This window comes from Natator depressus, chromosome 15 (genome assembly GCF_965152275.1).
Source record: "Natator depressus isolate rNatDep1 chromosome 15, rNatDep2.hap1, whole genome shotgun sequence".
In the NCBI taxonomy this organism is placed as follows: domain Eukaryota; kingdom Metazoa; phylum Chordata; order Testudines; family Cheloniidae; genus Natator; species Natator depressus.
The window spans coordinates 8806878-8830346 of record NC_134248.1 but is presented as its reverse complement, the minus strand read 5'-3'; the positions used below and the strand labels follow the sequence as shown (position 1 = coordinate 8830346).

The 23469-nt window shown below is 48.0% G+C and overlaps 1 protein-coding gene across 2 annotated transcripts in view; it reads left to right on the top strand.

Moving 5' to 3' along the window:
* Positions 1 to 23469, top strand: part of NOS1 (nitric oxide synthase 1) — an 85514-nt gene that overhangs the window by 19768 nt on the left and 42277 nt on the right. For both annotated transcript variants that reach the window (XM_074972940.1, XM_074972941.1), the window contains exons 2-3: positions 4776 to 6022; positions 16838 to 16967. In XM_074972940.1, the coding sequence (XP_074829041.1) occupies positions 5292 to 6022; positions 16838 to 16967 (861 nt within the window). In that variant the 5' untranslated portion in view covers positions 4776 to 5291. The remainder of the gene's footprint in view (positions 1 to 4775; positions 6023 to 16837; positions 16968 to 23469) is intronic.

Below are 23469 nucleotides of genomic sequence, written 5' to 3'. Positions count from 1 at the left end.
GGCGTGGGCCGCAGGGACGTGCTGACCGCCGCTTCCCGCAGCTCCCGTTGGCCGGGAATGGCGAACTGCGGCCACTGGGAGCTGCGGGGGGGCCGTGCCTGTGGTGGTCAACGTCAGCAAAATGTCTCATGGCCTGCCAGCGGATTACCCTTCTGGGCTGCACGCCGAAGGTTGCCGACCCTTGGTATAGACCAGGCCCAAGTCTTGCTCAGGGTACGTCTACGCTGCAGCTGGGTGGTGTAGTTCCCAGCGTGAGCAGACTAACACACGCTGACTCTGCTTGAGCTGGCTCGGTAGAAACAGCAGCGTGGCCATGGTGTGGGCAGCAGCTCCAGCCAGCTGCCCGGGTACATACCTAGGATCTCAGGTGGGCTTGTGCTTGTTTGGCTAGCCCGTGCCCGAGCCACTGGCCATACTGCCAGTTTTAGTGGGCTAGCTTGAGCAGAGCTACCGCTTGTAGGTCTATCAGTTACGGTGCAGACACTACCGGAAAAACAAGGGAACACAGGAGTCTAAGTCACCTAGGTGTTTATGAAAATGTTACCCACCGGCTTCGGGTTTGTCGGGAGCTGAGATTGATAAACTCACTGCATCTCCACCCTGGGTGATTTTCCATGAGGTAAAGTAGTTTGTTTTGGAATCATTCCCTGAGAATTGAATTTCAGGGGATGGGGCGGGGATTCTTGGACTGTCTCTTCCTCGAGTTGGCATCTAATGCAGGAACACATTTGATTTGTAGTACGGTGAAGGGGGAGATGATTTGGGACCAGATGATGATACCCTTGCTCCAGCTAAGTAACACCTTGTTCCACAGGTAGTCCCATTGCCTATAGTGGGACTAGCCAAGGAGTAAGGTGCTGCTCAAGGTGAGTAAGTTAATGTGGGAATCTCTCCCTTAATTCAGTGGCTCTCAACCTTTCCAGACTACTGTACCCCTTTCAGGCATCTGATTTATCTTGCATACTCCCCAGGTTTCACCTCACTTAAAAACCACTCGCTTACAAAATCAGACATAAAAATACGAGTGTCACAGCACACTATTACGGAAAGACTGCTGACTTTCTAATTTTTACCATATAATTATAAAACAAATCAGTTGGAATATAAGCATTGTACTTCCATTGCAGAGTATAGTATATAGAGCAGTATAAACAAGTCATTGTCTGTATGAAATTTTAGTTTGTGTTGACTTCGCTAGTGCTTTTTCTGTCACCTGTTGTAAAACTAGGCAAATGTCGAGATGAGTTGATGTACCCCCTGGAAGGCCTCTGCGTACTCTGGGGTACGTGTACCACTGGTTGAGAACCACTGCCTTAACTCTCTCCCACAGTTAGGATTGTTATATGATTTTTCACTCGTTCTCCTTGACCCTCGGCATAGGCTCGGTGTTCAGATGGAAAGGAGGAGCGATTAGGTGTCTGGCTGCATGTGTGTGTTCTCTCTGCACGCTGTGCTGACTTTGGTCAGACAGCCCGTACACCAGGCTCCTATTGAACAGCCCAATAAATCCACAGACTTAGTTTTTAGCAAAGGAACTTCCTTAGGTTAATTGCCGACCAAGCACGGTGCTAATGCCCTGGCACAATGGCTACAGGTGCACTAAGGCGTGTATGTTTGTGACAATGGCCGGACTTTCCACGGTTCCCTCGGCCAGACAAAGACACTCCCATTGAGACTTGATTTTATACGTTAATACAAACAAGTTACGTGCTGCCCCTCTGAAGTACTTAGTGACACCCTCTAAGCGTGTTCCTGTTCTCTGTGGGGAATGTGCTGGTGTGGAGGTGTTCTGCTACCACCCTTCTGGAATGAATCTGCGCGAGTGCTTGGTGCCTTGCATCTAGGGTTGCCAAGCCTCCAGGACTGTCCTGGAGTCTCCAGGAATTCAAGATTAATCTTTAATGTCATGTGATGAAACCTCCAGGAATTTGTCCAACCAAAGCTGATAGCCCTACCAGCACCTCTTAAGAATGTGGTTTTTTGCAATATCAGCCCTGTTCTTGCCAGACTCTGTGAGCAGGGCCTGCCTCTAGCTCACAGCCTGACTTTGCTTTATATTAGCAAAGCTTTGACCACTACTTTAGTCTAGGCCTCATATCAGGCCTTTGATACCAGGACTTATGTCTCATGCTCTCTTCCTACTACATTCCCCCACTTTTTGTCTTTCTATGGGACGGACGTTTACCCATTGTCCTGGAAAAGCATAATGCATGGACTGAAGATGGCCCAGTGGGCTAAACACTGTTAGGTGGTCACCTTACTTTACCATTTACACATTCATGCCCCATCTGTTCCTCGGTTTGTACATTTTTTTTCTACAACTGATGGACAGATTTTATTTTCCAATTATGTGTAGTTTTTTATGGTGGGCCTGGGAGTGTTAGGCCCAGGACTTTGATTGCGGAATGTAGTTTTATAACTGCCATGGTATTGTGGTTTGGCCCTTGGGGTACCACAGATAGCTACACACACCTCTTAGGGCATTTACAGTTACCACCTCTATTATTATAATTGGTGGTAGGCTGAGTGTTTTGAAATACTGGGATAGGTATTATAACTGTGTGTTTTACAGGGCAATGAATATGAGAAGTAAAAGAAATGTGGAATATTAGCATTACAAATGAGGCCTTTACATATATATTTTGGTCATTGGCTGCTACACAGTACTGTCCATTCATGTTCTAAGTTACCCTTCCTGCTGGTTGTTACCATTTGGTAAGCTTTACTGGGCAGGAGACAAGAACAGCTAGCTTCTCTGTTCCATTGGTCGCATTGCTTCGTGATACACCAGTAGCTGACGTAAATTGGCACTGTTTTTCAGATAACCTACTGAATGGACAGTAACCAATTTGTTAAACATTGCTGTTCCCGGGTTTAGTATTGGTACCCAGACACTGAACAAGACTGTTTTGAATAACATGTGCCTTCCTTAGGATGGTCACTGGCCCCAAAGGGTGACTGGTATTACCAGGGAATTTGTTTACCCAATTTTGAAGTTAAGTTACACAGTTAATTTTTTTTACCTATTTGGGTTTGGGGGGGGGGGTGTTTGCCTTCATATTGTTTGCTGCCATTTATTTGTTGGTTTTTTTTACTTGTGTGTTGGTTAAACAGTTTAGCAACATTATGCACATTGTAAATGTTGCACAGCAATAACACAACCACACAACAATAATACAGTTGCTTTTACACAGTTTACACAATTAAATGACAGTTTAACCTGGTTCAGCGAGTGGTTTCTAGCTGATTGCCAACGTAATCGTTCGTATATGGTAGACTGAGGTGTAGTTGACCAGTTATTTATTTATAAAGCATTTTATTTTTCTTTTCTTGATGCTGGGGGGTTTCTTTACTGTGTATTAATATCTTCTGATGTCTTTGGGGTGGGATATTTGGCGGGGGGGGGGGGTTGGTCTGTGGGATGCAACCCTAAACAGCTTAAGTTAGTTAACATCATAAAGTTTTTTTGTTTAACATTTTTCTTGTTTTTAGTAACCCAAATTGAATACACTTCTTAACTTAGTGTGTTTACAATGCAATAGGGACCAAACTTTTTATAAAACAAGCTCTCGTTTTGCAATTGTTGTTGTACAGACATTCATTTTTCACTTGCGGTGCATTACTGATATTTTATGTACTACATAGAATGTTCAACTGCTTAAATTAATGCTTACCTTTTTTTATTGCTTTCCTCTGCTGAGCTTTTTGTTGTAGCAAAAGAGTTAATATTATAATTTTTACCCAAGCCTTTTAGAGTTAATTTGCTCGTGATACCAATTTCACTTTTGTTAACTGTTTGGAGGCACAAACGTTAACCACTACTTTCCTCTAACATAACTTAAAACAGAATAAAAATGAAATTGAAGTGAATTTTAAAGACAGGTTTATGGAACTATTTTGAGGGTATTAAACTCTGATTACACTTGGTTGTGTTTGGGAGACACAGGCAGAAACCTGTTGAAATGGTTTGGTTAGCCTTATGCGTAAATTTTTGTTTTTAAAACATTTTTGCTATGACGTTGTGATCACAATATATTTAATAAGCTGCAAACTAGTTTATAAAAACCCAAATAAGAAATTGATGTTTTGTTAATATTACCTTTACCTTAATGCTGAGGTTTTCCTTACATTTTTTTGTTTTGTTTTTGATTAGGTTGCTCCTGGGGCCAGGTCTACACTATGCACTCAGATTGGTATAACTACAGGATAAATCCACACCCCTGAGTGCCGCAGTTATACCAGCCTAACCCCCAGTGTAGACAGCACAGGGCTTCTCCTGCCGACATAGCCACTGCCTTTCACAGGGGTGGATTAACTACACCAACGGGAGAAGCTGCAGCATTTTACACATAGACCTGCCCTCAGTTGTGTCTGCCAGACTGACTTTGGCTTGTGAAGATACTTTGAAGAACAGCGGCCAGAGCCTTTGCTGGTGTAAATCACTGTAGCTCCATAGAGTTCAATGGAATTATGCTGATTTACACCAATCAAAGATTTGGCCCCCAATTTTCCTAACCAGGACTTTATTCCACACCTGCTCTAGTTAAGCCGAAAGAACTAGACAGGGGGAGAGTTTGCAGAGGGACAGAGGAAATATAGCTTGGGATGATTTCAGGGTACAGCCAGGCCTTGAAACACACCTCTGGAGAGGATAGCTGTGCTGAATGTTTTCTATCAGGGTATCTAAGGCCTTCAGATCTCTCTATGGGGCCCATACTTAGCTCTGTCCATGATCATGTCTTTCTCTCTCTCTCTCTTTAAATCCCCCTTTACAGATAGAGACGCTCAAGATCCATTCAGAGCCTAAAAACTAGACTGTGGAGATGTCTGTGAAGTGAGCCAGTTCCCAAGCACAAGATCAAGGGATGATCCGAGGCTGTCATGTTTCCTCTCGAATGTTTTGTCCCTGTGCCCCTCTTCAGCAGAGAGATGCCTAGTTCTGCGCCTGCTCCCGCCAGCCCAGCCCCCTGTTGGTGACACACTCTTGCTGCTGTCCCAGTGAAGGTTACCCGGGCTGCTGGCATCATTCCCGTACAAAAGAGAGAGCGGAGGGAGGAATGAATGAATGAAATTATGCTGCTGAAGACACAGCTGGAACTGATGTGCAACGACTGATGCTCTGCAGATTTTGCAACGAGGCAAGTCATTCCAGAGCCAACAAGTTCCTCCTTGCAAGCAGAGATAAGCTGTACCCCCTTCTCGGCTGCTAATCTCTCTGCTCAGCTGTGGGCTAGTCTGTGCTCAGTGGGTCTCGAGGTCTTGGGCTGCAGGCTAGAAGACCAAGGGCTACCATGGAAGAGAATGTGTTCAGTGTGCAGCAGATACAGCCCAATGTCATTTCGGTGAGACTCTTCAAGCGCAAGGTTGGGGGTCTCGGTTTCCTGGTGAAGGAACGAGTCAACAAGCCCCCGGTAATCATCTCCGACCTGATTCGGGGAGGGGCAGCTGAGCAAAGCGGCCTCATCCAGGCTGGGGACATTATCCTGGCAGTCAATGGCCGGCCCCTGGTGGACATGAGCTATGAGAGTGCCCTGGAGATCCTGAGGAGCATCGCTTCGGAAACCTATGTGGTTCTGATCCTGAGAGGTCCTGAGGGCTTCACCACTCACCTGGAGACCACTTTTGCCGGTGATGGGCTGCCAAAGACTGTTAGAGTAACCAGACCTTTGTGCCCAACTGCCAAAGCGGTCGACTTGTCCAATCCAAGTATCCACAGCAGAGATCTGCAGCAGGGTGCAGACCATACCATGGGCTCGGCTAGTTCAGCATGGGCCAGGGAGAACAGGAAGGAAGCGGAGTCCCTTGTGCACGTCAATGGTGTGGTTACCAGCACTAAAGGCGAGGACGGGAAGGGAAGGGACAATGCCGGTGCCAATCCTTGCCTAAATGGTGGGGTTGAAAACAATGAACTGCTAAAAGAAATAGAGCCAGTCCTGAAACTCCTGAAGAGCGGCAGTAAGGAACTCAATGGAGACGCGCCAACCAAGGTGGAGACAAGAGATATAGAAGTCCAGGTGGACTGGTAGGTACCAATGTACATTTTTTACCTTTGGTATAGATTATGGTGACACAAGTCAAATGGGTTTGGTGGGGTCAGGTTAGAGCCTTCTCCAGGTCACAGACCTATTGACCACTAAGGCATGATGCTCAGGAGAGAGGAGGCAGGAAAAAGAGAGACAGCTAGAAAGGGAAAAGAGAGAACAAATGGGAGCAGAGTGTGGGAGAGAGGAAAATGGAGGTAAGGGGAGGACAGATGAGTGGGGGAGAAAACCAGAAGTGGGCAGGAAGCATGGGAAAACGGAAAGGGGAGAAAAAGGAGATTGGAAGAGGACAAAGGGATGGGAAAATAAAATTCCACGGACACCAGAGCTAGCAGTGTGGTATACCAGATTGGGCGTTGAACAGATATTCGGCACACCTGGCTTCTATTCCTGGTTCTGCCACTGACGTGCTGCATGACCTTAAGCAGAGTTCGGTGCCTCGGTTTCCCCATCTGTAAAAAGAAGCCAATGATATTGGCCCTTCTAGTACAGTGCTTTGAGTTTTGTTCATAGAAGATGCCATATAAGAGCTAAATCTTTTATTATGACAACCCCAACCTTCCAGCAGGGAAGCTCACCTTGCTGTAAATGAAGCGTCTAACGGCCACTGTATTTCAGAATGCTCTGTGCCTGTTCTGTTACCCAGACCCAGCTGTCAGAAGTCCAGTCCTGCTCCTACAGAAAGCGGTGGGAGTTCATCCACAGATTTCAGTGAGAACAGGTTTGGATCCTAGATGTGGAGCTCTGCTTCTCTAGTCTTACACAAGCAGGAGAAATGCTATAAGCCGAGAATCTTTAAAGGGCCCCTGAGAGCTTGAAAAACTACATTTCACTAGAATGTAATTGAGGAGCTGCGTAATTCCCCCCCTGTGTTTTTAATTGTTGTTAATTGTTCTGGTTTTTGTGCGCTCGCAGTAGCAGGCTCCTCCCCAATTAGCTCTCTCCTCCTGGCCATTTATTAGCAATGATGCATTGCCCTTTTCTAGTCCTTTTCCACAAGAATCTCAAAGCATTTTACAAACATTTCGGGTACATCTGCATAGCAAAAACAACCCCAAAGCAGTGAGTCTCAGAACCCGGGTCAACTGACTCTGGCTTGAGGGGCTTGCGCTCTGGGGCTAAAAATAGCTGTGTAGACATACCCGCTCAGGCTGGAGCCTGGGCTCTGAAACCTTGTAAGACGAGCCCAAGCTCCAGCCTGAGCCCAAATGTCTACACTGCTATTTGTAGCCTGGTAGCGTGAGCCTGAGTCAGCTGACCTGGGCTCTGATACTCATTGCCACAGGGTGGTTTTTGCCGTGTGGACATACTCTGAGTCTGCCAGGCCCCTTGTGAGGTGGTGATTTTTAATTTACAGCTGGGGAAACTGAGGCACAGAGCAGTGAAGGCCAATGTTTTCAGAAGCGGGTCACTGATTTTGGCAATCCCAGTGTTTGGGTCCATGGCTTGAAATGCCAGCAGGCCTGATTTTCAGAGGTCCTGAGCATCCTAAATTCCAGCTGTAGTTCGTGGGGTCTGCAAGGACTCCACTCCTCTGAAAACGAAGTTGTGGGTGTCTCAGGTTGCGCACTCAGAAACAGAAAGATGCAAAACCAGCGGTCGCTTTTGGAAACCTGTTGACCTAAGGGAGTCACCGGCATCACAGAGAAAGTCAGTGGCAGAATCAGGAGCAGTGGATCCCAGGAATCTTGACCCCTATACGCCTACTTGGCCTGCTAGACATCAGTCTCTCTCTACGTCCCTCCTTTGTTCGCGACTGTGACATTGCAACAACTTCTGTGGAATGGTCTGTGATGCCACAAAGACTCACGGTGATATTGCTGAAGAGGAAGGGAAGGCTGATTGTAGAGGAGACCGCACCTGAGGATAAACCCAATGAATGGTTTGCCATGCTAGGATGGCAATAAGCCAGGGTGAATCCAGAGAGTTGGCTGGTGAATTAGTCTAACTTCGAAAGCTTGCAAGGGTTGGGAGCAGCGTAGGGGAGGGGGAAGAGACAAAAGACACTGAAAGCCATGCAGCTGAAAGGAGCCTTGTCCTTGTAACAGTATCGAAAGGAAGTGGAAAATTTTCTGTAAAAATTGTTTAAGGAAAACGGTGGCTTTGAAACTTTTGAGACCAGTATCAGCTGTCTGTGGTAAACGTCCACTTTTTGACAAAACACGAACCTGAAACCAAAAAAAATATTTCTACCTGGAAATGCCACTCCCTGGTGCCTCCTGGGAGTTACGGTTTGGCTGTCTCATGCCTCTTGTTCTCCCCTCTGGCTGGGCTCACTAGCTGGAGTACCTAACTTTCTGCAAAAAAAAAAAAAGTCCAACCAGCTCCAATAAACTCCATGATAAAATGCCCATGTTTTCTTTTAAATGCTGAATCAGTAGGTTTCATGCAGAATCATGGTGAGGGAAGGTAGGTGGCTTCAACTCTCCAGCTTCTGAAGAGAGGCTAAAGAGCAGAGAGAGCTGTCTCCCACTTTATTCCCGAGGGTGCTGAGCCCCACCTACAACAAGGTACTAAGAACCCTCAACTCTCATTGAAGTCAGTGGGAGCTGAGGGTGCTCCAGTCCTAGCTCCTCAGTGGAATCTGTCCTAAGCAGCTATCCCAAGAACCAGCAAGAATTAGTGGCCCTGAAGAAGTTAGTGTTTAACTACACCTCAAGGAGCACACTAGCATCCTTGGGTCGCTTTAAAGTGGGTCTCTGGAGAAAAACTCTGGCACAGGCTTCACTCGGAGGCTAGTATAAGGCTGAGAGGGAGCATGAAGTCCTGTAAAAACGAAAATGGCAGTGGCATAATTCACTGCATTGGGGGTGAAATCCTGGGGCGCGGTCATGCTAGAGGTTTTAGACCAACATAGAAGAGCAGAAACTCTGCAGGGAAACTGGCAGAGAGCAGCTCTGTGGGTCAAAGAGTGGTTTCACCCTCGAGAGAGATGTGGGACAGTCACCCCGGTCCCTACCCACCACTACATTGGGCTGAAGATGGTCAACTCACGTCCTGTGCTCTCTGCTCAGTCTAAAACAGAGCTGGTGCACTGGGGAGGCCTGATCACATGGAGAGAGGGACAGGCACAGAAAACCCAGGGAGACTGGACAGATTCTGTAGTGGCAGACCCCATTGAAATGCCTGTAAAACGAGTAACCCTTAGAAGAATTAGACAGTGGTTAAGTGCAGCTGTGACACCATGGGCTGTGACCTCTTCAGATCTCCAGTTGGTCCTAGTCAGAGTGGGAATGGGAGATCTCCAGGTGAATCCCAATTATTGCAGGTGCTGATGTTTGCTCTTTCGTCCGAGGTCAGTACTGAACATATGCCTCCATGTGGCGTTAAGGGGGCACTGTGATGTTAAAGAGGCCATCTTCTGGACAAGAGCTAAAGCTGAGGTGCCGACCACTCATGGTCACTAAGGGTCCGGTGGCACTTAGTCTCAGAATGAAGGTGTTAGTCTCAGCTAGAGTCTAGTGTTAGTAATTGTGTTCTGCCTACCTAATTCCCTCCTGCCTTTGTAACTGGGTGCCATGTTGTTCTCTTCCTGAACCATTGTGTAACATTGCACGTGTTTCAGAGTAGCAGCCGTGTTAGTCTGTATCCGCAAAACGAGAAGGAATGCCACAAGTACTCCTTTTCTTATCGCACATGTTGTTAAGCGACAGTTGCTCCGTAGTCCAGAGATGGTGGCATTTCAGGATGAAGCCAGTTCCCTTTTGCGGAGCTTTGGAGATTCTTTAGAAGGAAAGGAATGGCACAAATGTGGAGTTCATTAATAATGGGTCAAGTAATGAGGGTCTTACTCAAGACGGTCTGCCTCTGAAATCAGTGAATGTTTTGCCTGAGTAAAAAGTGAGTAAGGACCTCAGGGTTTTGACACCAACAGACCCTGATTGTCAGCGAGCGGGATTGAACCTGGGACCTCTGAAGCCTCTATTGCATGAGCTAAAAGCCACTTGGCCTTTAGCTAGGGCTGTAGAGCAGACTCCTTGAGCTCTCTCTAAGTCAGGGGTGGCCAACCTGTGGCTCCAGAGCCACACGCGGCTCTTCAGAAGTTAATATGCGGCTCCTTGTCTAGGCACCGACTCCGGGGCTGGAGCTACAGGTGCCAACTTTCCAATGTGCCGGGGGATGCTCACTGCTCAACCCCTGGCTCTGCCCCCACTCCACCTCTTCCCCTGTGCCTGCTATGCCCTTGCTCCTCCCCCTCCCCCTCCCAGCCTCCTGCATGCCACGAAACAGCTGATCAGGAGGTGCGGGTAGGAATGGGGAGGCGCTGATTGGCGGGGCTGCCAGTGGGCAGGAGGCGCAGGGAGCTGATGGGGAGGCTGCTGACGAATTACTGTGGCTCTTTGGCAATGTACATTGGTAAATCCTGGCTCCTTCTCAGGCTCAGATTGGCCCCCCGGGTTCTAAGTGGTCTTGGTGCCACTAGACGGGACAGAACACCACACCCAGGAGGTGTGTGGGTTACGTAAGCGATACAAGAAGTCACTAAGACTGCACCTGGCAGGAGGTGACTAAATTGCATCCTAAGCTTCCTTGGTATGTATTCACCTGGGAAGATGCCTCAGTTATTAGATGCCATCCAGTCACCCGTAGTTAGATAGAAAGATGGTAGTTTTAGGCAGTAAAGGCCTAAAGAAGAGTAACACCATAGTAAGAGGTAGACTGGTGTGGAGGACGGAAGTTGTTTTACAAAGGATTGAGAAATCTGGCTTCATTCTGTACCTGAATGACATGCAACATTTTAAAAATTCTTCATGAAGGAAAATTCTGGGGGGAAAAAATTCATTTGGGGGCCATCAAAACATTCAGATTCTGACTTTTTCATTTTGTACTATGATATACATAATATTATAAACACATTTTTTTAAAAAAAATTACAAACAAAAAAGGGAAACACTTCTTTCTGGAAGCGTTGAAACGGGACGTTTTGAGGTTGTCAGAATAGCTTTTCCTCTAAAACTAAATGCCCTTCTGAATTACCCACGTTCGTAAAGTGTTTTGATTTTGATGGAACCGCACAATCTGACCAAGTAGAGTTCTGTTGATGTTTCACCGACCAGCCCTAAAAAGGCAGACTGCTTAGGACTAGTCTTACAAGATGCTGTAGTGTTTTTTCCCTGAGCGGTTACATTTGTTTTTGTGCCTTGAATTCCATCTATTCAAATGTTCAACCTGCTTAATAGTTGAGAAACCCACTGGAGCAGGGGTATCCAAAATCCTGTGTGTGGGTCCACATGGCCTGATACATTCTGCAGTGTGGGTTGTCCTCTTCAGGGCAGATGTTCTGCCAGCAGGCAGCATTGCAGCCAGGCTGCTGTGCCCAAGAAGGGAGCATTGCATGCGGGGGTCTATCCAGCTGCAGCTCTGTGTCAAAGACGGGAATGACTTCAGTGTGCTGTCTGATGTGTTTAAGGTACTCTGTGCAGCCTCCTGCAAGCTGGGAGGTCATGTGCTCTAGTGATATGGGTGAGTCATCAGGACACCTGGGTTCTATTCCAGACTCTGCTGTTGATTCACCAAGTGGCTTTGGACAAATCATTTGACCTCTTGGTGCCTCCGTTTCCCCCATTAATTAGATCCTGTTTGAAGAGTCCTTTCAAATGATAAAACTCTCTATAAAATACTTCATAGCAGCATCATTAAATTGCCAGGGAGGGAAAAATTGGAGCGCACCCTGATGGAGTGTCATGTGGCTGAGCGAGGGGCTTGATTTACCTCCCAGGAACCTATGGCTGCTCCTACTGAGGTCCATGGCAAAGCTCTTCTTTACTTAATTGAGTCCAGGCTTTAGCCCTGGGGCTGGTACAGCTCATGATGATTCACTGACCAAAAATAAGGGACACTTGAGAATATGCAAGGTCTCGGTTCCCCGGGAAACAACACAGGAATACGTCCCCTGAGCATACAGAACTCTTAGGATCCTAGGGGGAGTGAAGAGGGTAACCAAAGGTGGAAACTTTGGGTATGTTGAACCATTGTCTTTAAAGAGAAGAGCAGCCAGCTGCTCCTGTTCGTGGCAGCTAGCGTTTGTTCTGCTCGCGGTCTGATGACTGGGCTGCGGAGAGGAGAATGTACAGCCAGTAAGTCACCAGGCACCAGTAATGATATGGAACATACCCATCACAGGAATGTAAATAGAATGTAGTGTAGCAACCCTAACCCAAGTTTAAGGCAGGTGGAGATGCTGACAGGAAGCCACAAGATCACCACACCCTGCAACTCATGTTCCAGCAGGACTGAGCATATATTTATTGGATGTCCCCACAGGGAAAAAGACCTTGACTGATACCCGAGGAGAATTCCTTGACTGATGCGGTGTTGCAGTGATATGACTGTTTCTCTCTTTTGTTTTGTTTGTTCTGCCCTTTTGAGTCTGCAAGGACTCTTCTCTCTACAGAGGGGACTCTCTCTCGCTCTCTCTTAGCTCTTTCATGGAGATCTTACTTTTGTTCTTTCTTGTTTGCTGACTTGCTTAATCTATAATAAGACATTTCATGCTGACCAGATCTTCTGGTTGCTCTTTGTGCATTGGAAACCCAGCTGGGGAGAACATTCTATGATGCGGTTTCTGAACCTGGCCAAACCCCGACCGATGACAAATGGAGTTTTGTGTCAGTAAAGGCTTTAGGGTTTGGCCCGATGTCTGTACTCCTCTAACACCATCTAGTGAAGGGCATGTTCAGAATCCATTCAGTACCTTTAACAAATTCTTATTAAATACAAAGATATGGCTCACAAACTTCTAAACGCAGCCACCACAGTTACTTATTTGTGAATCCAAAATCTTAGCAAAATTCCTCAGCCCCACGTGCGGTTGCATTTCATTGCTCTGGGCAGCATGGGATCGCTTCTTTCTGCTGGTGTGTAAAATGCTTTAAGATCCTTTGGCCTAATTGTGTAGAAAAGCACGTCATTACTTCTGGCCTCTGACATTGGTCTGACCCCAGGTAATGGAGAGGAAAGACTGGGGAGTTGGTTCTTCAGCACTGCAGACTGTAAGCCGCTACCTGGCATGGCTGGTTGTGACTGGAGCAGAGGGTGGCAGCTCCTTCTCAGCTGGAAATATTCCCCGCAGCCGGAAACGCCACCTGAGAATGTGGAAGACCCAGAGAGAGAGTGAAGGAGAGTCACTTACCAACTTCCTGGTGGCCCATATTATTGATGGTGGTGGGTGATTCGGCCAGAGGAAAGCTGACGGCAATGCCCCAGGGCAAAGTGAGGTGGGAAAAGAAATCTATTTCTCTTGCATAGCCGAGAAGAACACACACTCTCTCTCCTTCTCATGCACAGAGAGCTCACAGAGGGTTTTGGCTGCATTCTGCCTGTTCCCAACAGCATCCTACCCTTCTGCTTTCTGCACTAGGTGTTGCTTACGGCATCGGTGCAAAACATTAGACTTCCAAGCTCTTATTGGCTCATCCAAATGAGCTGCCAGGAATCAGAGCAGTCAGTTCTCTCTCTTGTCATTGCAAGGGAAGTTCCAGAACTCCTACTGCCAAGCAAACTCAGTAGACCGAATAGGTGAATGCCCTGGGACACAGAAGATCTGGTACCAGAGAAGTCAATGGCAAAACTCCCCTTGACTTCAGTGGGGCAGCTTTCCAGCCCTGGGTAGTATCCACTGCTCTGCAACTGACCTGCTGTGTGCCCTTAGGCAAGTTCCTTGGCTTTCCTGTGCCTCTGTTTCCCCTCCCACACCCCTGAGCAATGTAGTTCTACCCAATTAAGTATGTAGCGTAGACCTGGCCTAGGTGTCCTTACAGTACCTAGTTCAATGGGGTCCCAGTTCCAGTTGGGACCTCATTGGTGCAACCCAGGGCTGCCCAGCAAGGGATGGAGGACAAAAGGAGCAGTTTGCCCCAGGTCCCCCATTTGAAAGGGCCCCCAAGTTGAATTTGAGGGAAGGGCAGCCTGGCCAAACCTGAGTTGCGCTGCGATCCCATGCACCAGGTTGCAGTGCCCAGCCCTGCAAGGACAGGAGGCGCCACTGCGGAGTGAATACAGGGTGCGCTTACTCCCTGGTGCCCCGCTTTCCCCAGGCCTCCCCTCTAATTGGTTTTGCACCCTTGGTTTCTTGATTTCAGTGGGGAGTATTCTTTTTGAAATCCTTCATTACCATGGTAGTAATTTTGGAAGGGGGGGAGCCCTCGGTTTCAGATTTTTCCGTAGGTCCCCCAAAAACCTCTGTGTGGTCTTGGTGCGACATGCATACAAATAAATAATAATAATAGCCTTGGAGGCATCAGTAAGACTAATAGGGCTTGATTGTGCTAACAAACAGAGAATAAAAGGAAGTATGGTCCAGTGGTTAGGGGCACTAGCCTGGGACTCAAAAGATCATCTGGGTTCAATTCCTGGCTCAGCTTGACTTCCTGTGTGACCTTGGGTGAGTCACTTAGCCTCTCTGTGCCTCAGTTTCCCATCTTTACAATGGGATAACAGCCTTGCCCTGCCTCACGGGGGTATTGTGAAGGTCAATACACTAACGCCCAGAAGGGTGTTTGGATATTACAGTAATGGGGGGGCCATATAACTACCAAAGCTCAGTCCCTGCTCTGAAGAGTTGTTGTATTCTCTTCCTGCAATGCCAGCTCTTCTGTACAGCCCCAGAGGGGTTTGGGGCATGGCCCAATAGGTGTAAACTGCCTCAGGAGTGGGGCCCCAGCCTGGCCGGCAGGCGTGGCAACAGCCCAATGCAGAGTGTTCACAGTGGGTTTGGTGCACACGGTCTTCTGCATGTGGCACGTACGCATTCTTTTACACTGGTCTTTGACTTTGAATGGACCAGACTAATGGTGGGTGAGGTTATTTTATCTGATCAAAACCCTTTCACATGTGCGTAAAAGCCAAGTTAGCAAAAGAACAATTCCGTCCTTGAAGAGATGACAGATGGGAATTTCAATTAAAAATCCAACCCCATGTTGGGCTTGAATTCTGTTGGAAATATAAAGTGGAGGCTTTTAACCAAAGGCTACCCGGTGTTTAGAAAATAGCCCCGGGATGTGGTGTAACATCTTGGCTGCTGGAGGGCTCAACTTCATTCCATAAATGAACTAGGAACTTCTGGAGCAGTTGGAAGACAAAGAATTAAACTGAAAGCTGCTTTACCTCCTGTATACCAAAAGCCACATGCATGGGGAAAACCTCCTGAAAGTTAATTTGCTCGGGGCGTTTCCCTTCTTTTTAAGCTGCAAGTGGCTTCGTGATCAGGGCACCTATTCACATTACATTTTGAGTGCCGCATTCCTGATGACGGGCCGGATCCCAAGCCCACTAAAGTCAATGGGAAGGCTCTCGCTGACTGCAGTAGGCTTTGGATGAGGCCCCAGAGTTGCAACAGGAATAGTTTTTCAGTGCTCGATGTTGTCAGGGGAATACAGATCAGTCCTATGGAGAAAGAAAGGAATTGCCAGAGCGGATTAGAACAATAGTCCAGTTGTTTATAAAACCTCAACAGTGGGCAACTAAATAATAGCATTCTTACGGAAGAAATGTCTTCCCAACCCTGGGCTGTAAACAGCTGGGTTCTGTCCTAAATCATGAGAGCTGATGTCATTTGCACATTTTTATCCTAGCTGGTTTGACTGGATTATATTCTTATAACTCATATAACTATCTAATTCCTCATTATCTTTGTTTTAGTATTCATATTGCAGTAGCGCTTAGACACCTTATTGGAGCCTACTAAATAATTATCCTCAATGATCTCTTGTGGTGGCAAGTTCCACAAGTCAGTTCTGCATTGTGGGGTTTTTTGTTTCTTTTCTTTTTTTTTTTTTTTAAACAAAACCAGTATTTCTTTGTGTCACTCTTAAATTAAGTCTGATCCAGCACGGGTAACTATTGCAATGTTCTTTTTCTTGCAGTACTTGTCTCTTAGCACATTAATCCTCCAGTCCTGGAAACACAAGTAATTTTACACGTGTGAGCAGTCTCACTTCAGTGGAATTCACTGAGTAAAGTTACTTACATGCACAAGTATTTGCAAGATCAGGCTCATCAAACTCACCTCCCTGAGAGCCATGTCAGTTTGTTGCTTCCCACTTATGTTCCACTTAAGCAACAAGTTCCCCCCGCCCCAACAAAGCTATTTTAGAATAACTGCCATCAGCCCGATATTATATCCCCTTTCCTTCCAATCCTGTTTATAAACTAGGGCCCCTAATTTGTTTTGATGCATTTGTGTATTAAGAGCACTTTGATTATGCTCTTTGTTCTTATTCCATTGGACAGCATGGGGCAGAGAGCATTGTATATATAACTTAAAATGAGGTCTGGCTAAAGGTTCTCCACTCTTTATTGGTTCTCACAGTGGCTGGGGTTGGGAGTGGTAGCACTTGGCGTAGCGAATGATAGGGTTAGGAATACGCCTTCCCGGGAGTGCAAAGGTGTAAACTGGATGATTATCACTTCACTACCTTGGCCTAGTGAGGACTTCAGCTTCCTGCCAATTTTAGGAATTGGATTTTTTACCTGGCAAAACTCCCATTGTTTGTTGTCACGCTAACACAGGGTGATCCTTTGTCAGTGTGGGGAGTTTTCAATTCCTCCCCTCAACCCCGCCCCTTCAAACTCTTGCAAGTTTTCAATCCTGCGGGAAGCTGCCCAGAGCCAGCCCTGTAGCTCAGCAACTGGCAGAGGGTAGCAATGGTTCCTGCTGGGTGCACCCCGGCTCCGGTTCGTTCCCCACGCGGTAGGCAGGGAAGTTTTGCTCTAAGGCTGAGCAGTCTGAGGGCTCTGACGGGGAACAAGCTGCATGTGGCTTGGGGAACTAAATGACTAATATTCCCCACCCTCAGTTTCAGGGAAGTGGACAAGTCCCAGAAACCCGCGCCAGCCGGGATGGAAAATGACCGAGTTTTCAATGACCTGTGGGGGAAGAGTGACACGCCCATCGTCCTGAACAACCCCTACTTGGAAAAGGAGCAGGTAGGTGCCTGTGTCTTGTGGGGTGATTGGGGGGGACGGGAGCCGGTGTAGAAGCATAAGTCTGGCTGCAATCCGCTTGTAATGGCTGCTCCATGTGGGAAGGGAGCACATGCAGGGACTGATCCTGCTCCCTCAAAGGCCATGGATTTCCATGGGAGACGAGGAGCTCAGCAGGGTGGGGCGTGGGGTGTGCCCTGAGAGCAGTGGGCTTTTATACCTCAGCTGACAGCAGCCAATGCAAGTCTCCTTTCTCGTAAAGCCACAGTCACACGCGGTCTGGCTCCTGGGTATAAGGGAGCATAGGAGGAGGTCACTGAAGCCTGAATCGCTCCTTTGGGTCGGGTCCCCATAGGAGCAGCATTTTCCGTGCCCCAAGGTGCAATGCTCAAGCCCTTCTCTGAGCAAGTGACCGCACAGGCCCAATCTCGACGGTGTGGCCCGGTTATTCCAGAGCAAGCCCATTTGGTGCAATGGAATCGCACTTGTGCAGCTGCGAGCTAAGTCTGGCCCGTTCAGCCCAGAAGCCATGGAGCTGATGGGATCCCATTGCTGACGGTACGGCTGCAGCTTGCACTGGGTAGGAGTCGCTGTCGAACGTTCTCCTCGGTGTGTAGAGCGTAAGTGGCAGAAGAGCTGTGTCCAGGCCAGTCCTCAGCAGAGCTGAGGATTCCCCATTGTTCCAATCAGTGTCCAGCGCGGGACAAGAAAAGAGCCGAATGGGATGGCATGTTCTTAACAACAGGCATCTTGCCAGCAAAGCCCTAAGTGGTGTGAAGCATGTTTCTCATTGCATTCCTATAATTTGATGTAGCACTTCAGATAGTATTTCATAGAATATCAGGGTTGGAAGGGACCTCAGGAGGTCATCTAGTCCAACCCCCTGCTCAAAGCAGGACCAATCGCCAATTTTTGCCCCAGATCCCTAAATGGCCCCCTCAAGGATTGAACTCACAACCCTGGGTTTAGCAGGCCAATGCTCAAAACGTGCTTTTCATCTCCTAGCACTTTGCAACCATTCATTGCTTCTCACACCACCTTGCCATTTCGGGATCCAGGGCAAAAACGGGGGATTGGTCCTGCTTTGAGCAGGGGGTTGGACTAGATGACCTCCTGAGGGTCCCTTCCAACCCTGATATTCTATGAATTCTGTGGTGTGGAATTTGGCTTCTGGACTTATTGGGCCATATGCAGTTCTCAGATGGGACCAGGGTCAGAGGCAGGGCTAGAACTTGGCAGTTCCTGGCACCCAGCCCTGTGCTCAGACCATCCCATTCCCGAGGTTCCCCCAGCTGTAATTCTCGGTCGGCCATGAGGCAAAGAACACTTTCCAAAGGGAAAAACAGATGAACGTTCAAATGAAGAAGTCCAGGAAACCCAGCATTGCCCCTGCTCAGCTCAGTCACTTCCTGAAACCAAGGGCCTGACCTCCTCCCCCACTTCCCGTCCAGGAACCATCGGCAGGGCAAGCACTTTTTGATGGCGTGCACATAAGGCTATCTTTCTTTCCTACCTATATTGATTGGCTCCTGCCCTCTGGGCTGGCGTTAGACCACTTTCGCCAGCCCAAGTCTTATTAATCTTTTATATCCATTATTTATATTCCAGTAGTGCCAGTCCGGATCAGGGCCCTGCTGTGCTGATCAGGATCAGGGCCAAACTGTGCTAGGTGCTGTACTAACAAGCAGGGTGACATTGTGCCTGCTCCAAAACATTCACAGTACAGGAGAAGATGTAAAATAGCTGCGATTGGCACGGTCCTTCCACCGAGCCATTATCCAGCCCTGGGAGGGGGCGCGACTTGCTACTGTCACGTGGGGATTCTGCAGCAGAGTTAGGGACGTAACTCAGAGGTCTGGACTCCTAGTCCTGTGCCCGAACTACTGGATAAGTCTTTCTAAAATAGCCTTGTTCTGTGCTGCTCTGTCCGTACAACACAGGGTCTCCATTGCTTGGGGCATTCGCTGCTCATTGAGAACCTGACCCTGAAAGGTGCCGAGCATCTTCCACCAGTGACAAGTGCCCTTAACTCCCACTGAAGTGACTAAGATGCAGGGGTGCTTGGTACCTTTGTGGAGAGCTTAACTCTCCACTGAGCCCTCGGGCGCACTTCATGAAGTGATGCAGTGCAGGCAGGCATCGTGGGGGACAGTGATTTAGAAGTGTGGTATTTCCTTGTGCCTCCAGGAAATAAGGGGCCCCAGGAGACCTTTCTAAACATCTCAACCTGTTCCTGGAGTTTAAACCTATCCAGGATGGGTGACACCTGCCAAAATCGCATGATCACGGGTTGGTTTTTAGCTCCGCCACATCTGCTATGATCTTTCTAAGGGCAAGATCCCCTGTCGAGTCCCAAAATAAAGATTTTTAAAAATAGACTGTAAGGGCTTTTAAATATTTATTAATACAAGAAACACCCCAGCGCACAATCTAGGGGGGCGTGCACACAGGAAATACAGCTCTTCCCCGAGGTTCAGTGGCTGGTTTAGAGTGAGGAAAGCCAGACAGTTCAGAGTAAAGTCTGAAAATCTGTCCTTATCTCACCCAAATGCAGCCCCGTATTGCAGATGATCTGGTTCTCATAACAGCGTAGCTGATCTTTCCATATGTGCTGTAATATTTAGGCACAAGGAGGTGAGTCCAAGGACCACGACACACCTCACTCGGTCGCCGGCGTGACCTCCCTGTTTAAACCTCACTCTTTCCGTTTAGTCGTCGGTAGATGCTGTGACTCCTCTCCCAGCCAAGTTCAGGTTACTGCTTTGCTCCTTTCCCCTGTGCCTGTAAGCGCCGTCTCTCTGTTTCTTTGCTGAGCTCCTTGCATGGGTCTGTGACTATCAGCACTTTGTAACCTTCTGTGTTCAGAGCTTAATTTCTCTCCATGTTAGTGCTGCTACAATCCCCAGTCTTAAGCTGCTATTAAACTCATTTTTTCCCACTCCATGTGCAGGCTTCCCTTTTATCCTTCTTATCCCTATCGTTATACATCCTCCTCCACTCGCAGTTTTGGTCTCTCCATACGCTTACCGCTTCCACATCTCCTCTCCCTCCCTTCCCTGCCCCCCCGCGACAGCCAGCCTGAGAACTTCTGCTGTGCCATTCAAGGCTGGTCTGTGTGGGTTCAGGGCCGGGAGGGGTTGCATCTGAAGGTGGACCTTACAGCCTGTGACAGGAGCTGACTCAGCACCCTGCCGCTCAACTCCCCACCAATGTAGGTTAATTGGGACCTAAAAGAGGATACATTAACAAGTAGAGGGCTAATTAGAGGGGGAAGCAACTCCAGCCCCTGGGAGCAGATAAATGGAGAGGAAGGAAGCCCTGGAAAGGAGGATGGAGAAAATGAAGGAGAGCAAAGCTGGCTGCGGCTAGTACTGCCCTCTCTCTCCCCACAGGTAAGAGGGGGAGCTGACTGGGACCTGTGTATCTGTACTACAGTCTGCTAGAACGCTACAATAAACACGGTGGTGGTGACAGTGACCTGGAGTCACTTGGAGTGACGGTGACCTGGCATGAGAGTGGTCTGTGTCTAAGGTGACAGAGACTCACGGAGGATCACCCCATGACACAGCCACATGCCTGCTTGTTATGCACGTCCCTGGTGCTGACCCTGACTGCAGTCTGCACTCAAAGTCTTCCTCACAGCCATGTCTGTTTCCTCCCAGATACTGAAGCTTCTCTGGGGCTTACCAAGGGTCAGGCGTTCATTTAGATGGTCAGTGTTATGTGGGGCCGAGCCAAGTGCTTGGACTGAGTGGACTCTTGGGGCCCAGTGCTGCAAACACAGTGCTTGCTGCCATGGGCAATTCCATTGAATCATAGAATATCAGGGTTGGGAGGGACCTCAGGAGGTCATCTAGTCCAACCCCCTGCTCAAAGCAGGACCAATCCCCAATTTTTGCCCCATAGCCCTAAATGGCCCCCTCAAGGATTGAACTCACAACCCTGGATTTAGCAGGCCAAAGCTCAAACCACTGAGCTATCCCTCCCCCTGAAGAACTCAGTGGGAAGGGCTGTGAATCAGCACCACGCTCGATAGCGCTGGCAACACTGGGCCCTCGTTCGGCCAACGCAAGTGATGGGAAGTTTGCACCAATCTTTTTTCAAAGCTCGATTTGATTGAATAGCTCACCAGGCGAGTGAATGCTCATCAAAATACCCGTATGGCACAATGTCGAAGCTGATTGGGAGCAACTCTCACTTCTGACCTTTGTGCAAACTCATGCAATTCCTTCCCTGTGCCATTCCCAGATCAAAGGTGTCAGAGCCCAGTCCAAGGCCCACTAAAGTCAATGGAAAGATGCCCCCTGACTTCACTGGGCTGGGTCCTCGGTGCACTTGTCTTTAGTCAATACTAGCTCTTGTGAGGAACCCTACAATAACAAGAGGTTGGGGGGGAGGGGTCTGTCTCTTTGTATGATAAAGAGAAGAATGTTGGTTTCAAGCTTCCAAGGGCTATAGGCCCCTAGAACAGTGTAAAACAAATCATTATTCATAGAAAGAGTCTCTGAAAGAATTAACTGATTTTTAAGCTGGTTGTACATAGAGGCAATCTTCAGCTGCAACCAGCTGCTTGGCGAGACAAAATATTGGGCCTGATTCACCTCCATCATGCCCTGTCATTTATGTCCTTGCTAGGTTAGTGCAAAGTGGGTATGAGGTGCCCCCAAGTCTCAATTCTCCACTCACTGATGCTAATGGTGGCAGGTACCTAGGGTCTGTACAGGACAGAAAGGACCCAACTGGCACATCTCTGATTCCAGAACCGCGGGGGGGAAGTTCAGCCCCTGACCCAGCTCTCCAGGCTCCCTGAAGTTGTGCCACAGTGGTCCCTAAAACCCTGCTTGCCAAGGAGTGAGACCAGTCCAGCCAGACCCCCTCCCTTCTTAGGCCTGCCTCTGCCCTAGAACCACCGCTCCTTGGCCCACTCTGAAATACCCTTTGCACTAGGGCCATCTGTAGAGTGAAGACGGGAAAGGCAGCCGCTGCAGTAGAGGCCCCCTTGTGTCGGGGGTATTCCCTGGCCGTGGAGTACCTATACCTGCAGTCCGGCCCCTTTGTGCCAGCACAAAGGGATAAACTCCCCTGTTTTTTCCACACACCCGAGCAAACCAAACACTCAGGGGGGCTGGATTGCATTCGCACATACATATGTAATAACCACAGAAAGATCACTAATCTGCACACTTAGTACTTATGATAACATGCTCTGTTGTAAAAAGTCCTTTGCATAATGCATGTGCGCCCCTGACTGCTACATTAATCTCTCCATTTGTCCCACACCTGAGTGGCTAATATCAGTGCTACTTAATTAAAACATAAAAGGTGCTAATATCACCCCCCTGACAGAACCCCGGATAATGTTTGGTTTCAAGCATGCAAACCAATGAGGCTGAGTGGAGAGGCAAAAAGCACTTTGCATTTTTCTGCTGGTCATCAGTTTCTTTCCCGTTGCACCGCACACAATTGCCAATCCAAGCGATAGAGCCTCTCTTGGGTGCTTTCTCCCAAGCCGTTAGAGGACACATCCTTCCCTGTTTAGCGTGGCATAATGAATCGCTGCCGCTGTCTTTTCACATATGCTTCCCCACTGCATCTAACACACTCACACACTCCTTCAAGTACTTCACTAACCTCACAGAATGCCCCAAGGGAAAACATCAAGCACAACAGAGTATCTAAGGTGGGCTCAAGCTTGAACAGCTGGATCCAAATTTCAAATAACCCAAAGTTCACTCGTGCTTGGCAGCAGCTTTTTAGTTGGGGCCACTGCTAAAGATCGGAGCATTTGTACGACTGCCTTTATAATGCTCTGGGAACATGTGGGTACTTTAGCTCCATGGATCTGGTTAAAGATCTGCTTTCCGCAGTCAGGAAACATGAATGTCACAGTAATGCATAAGGTGTTTGCTCGTTCGCTGCAATGTGTTATGTCTGGTGGGGGTGGGGAGAAACCTTAATTTTGGGAGGTTTCAAGTATCAATTTTAATTAAAGTGTTATGAATCCCATGGATTTCATGGGAAATTCATCCCCAGAGAAATAAAGGGCCAAATTCGCATCTCAGTGCATTTCAGTGGTGCAGCTCCGGTGAATTCAGCTGGCATGCGGTAGTGTTGCTGGCCCACAAATGGTTGAGCTTTGTTGAAGGAGGCAGGTGTGTAGGAAAGAAGATTACAGCATGGCCATCCCCAAGCATTCAAAAATTATGAGTCAGGCCCCCAAAAGCCATGAGCTTGGCTTAAAAATCCAAGATTTTGAAAATGATAAATGTTGGGGCTCTTCTGATTTGCCTACAGGTTTTGTGCTATTAGGGTTCCCATTTTCAAATTGTATTCTGCAACCATGAGGGCTAGAGACACACTTTAAAACAATGAAAGCAGAGAGCATCATTTAATCACGTGACTCCAGGAGCTGAGGCGACCACATGCCGCCCAACAGAGCATGAGCAGGGATAGCGAGAGACTCCAGAGCCCATGAGAACTAAAGAATATGGTACGGTAGTAACAG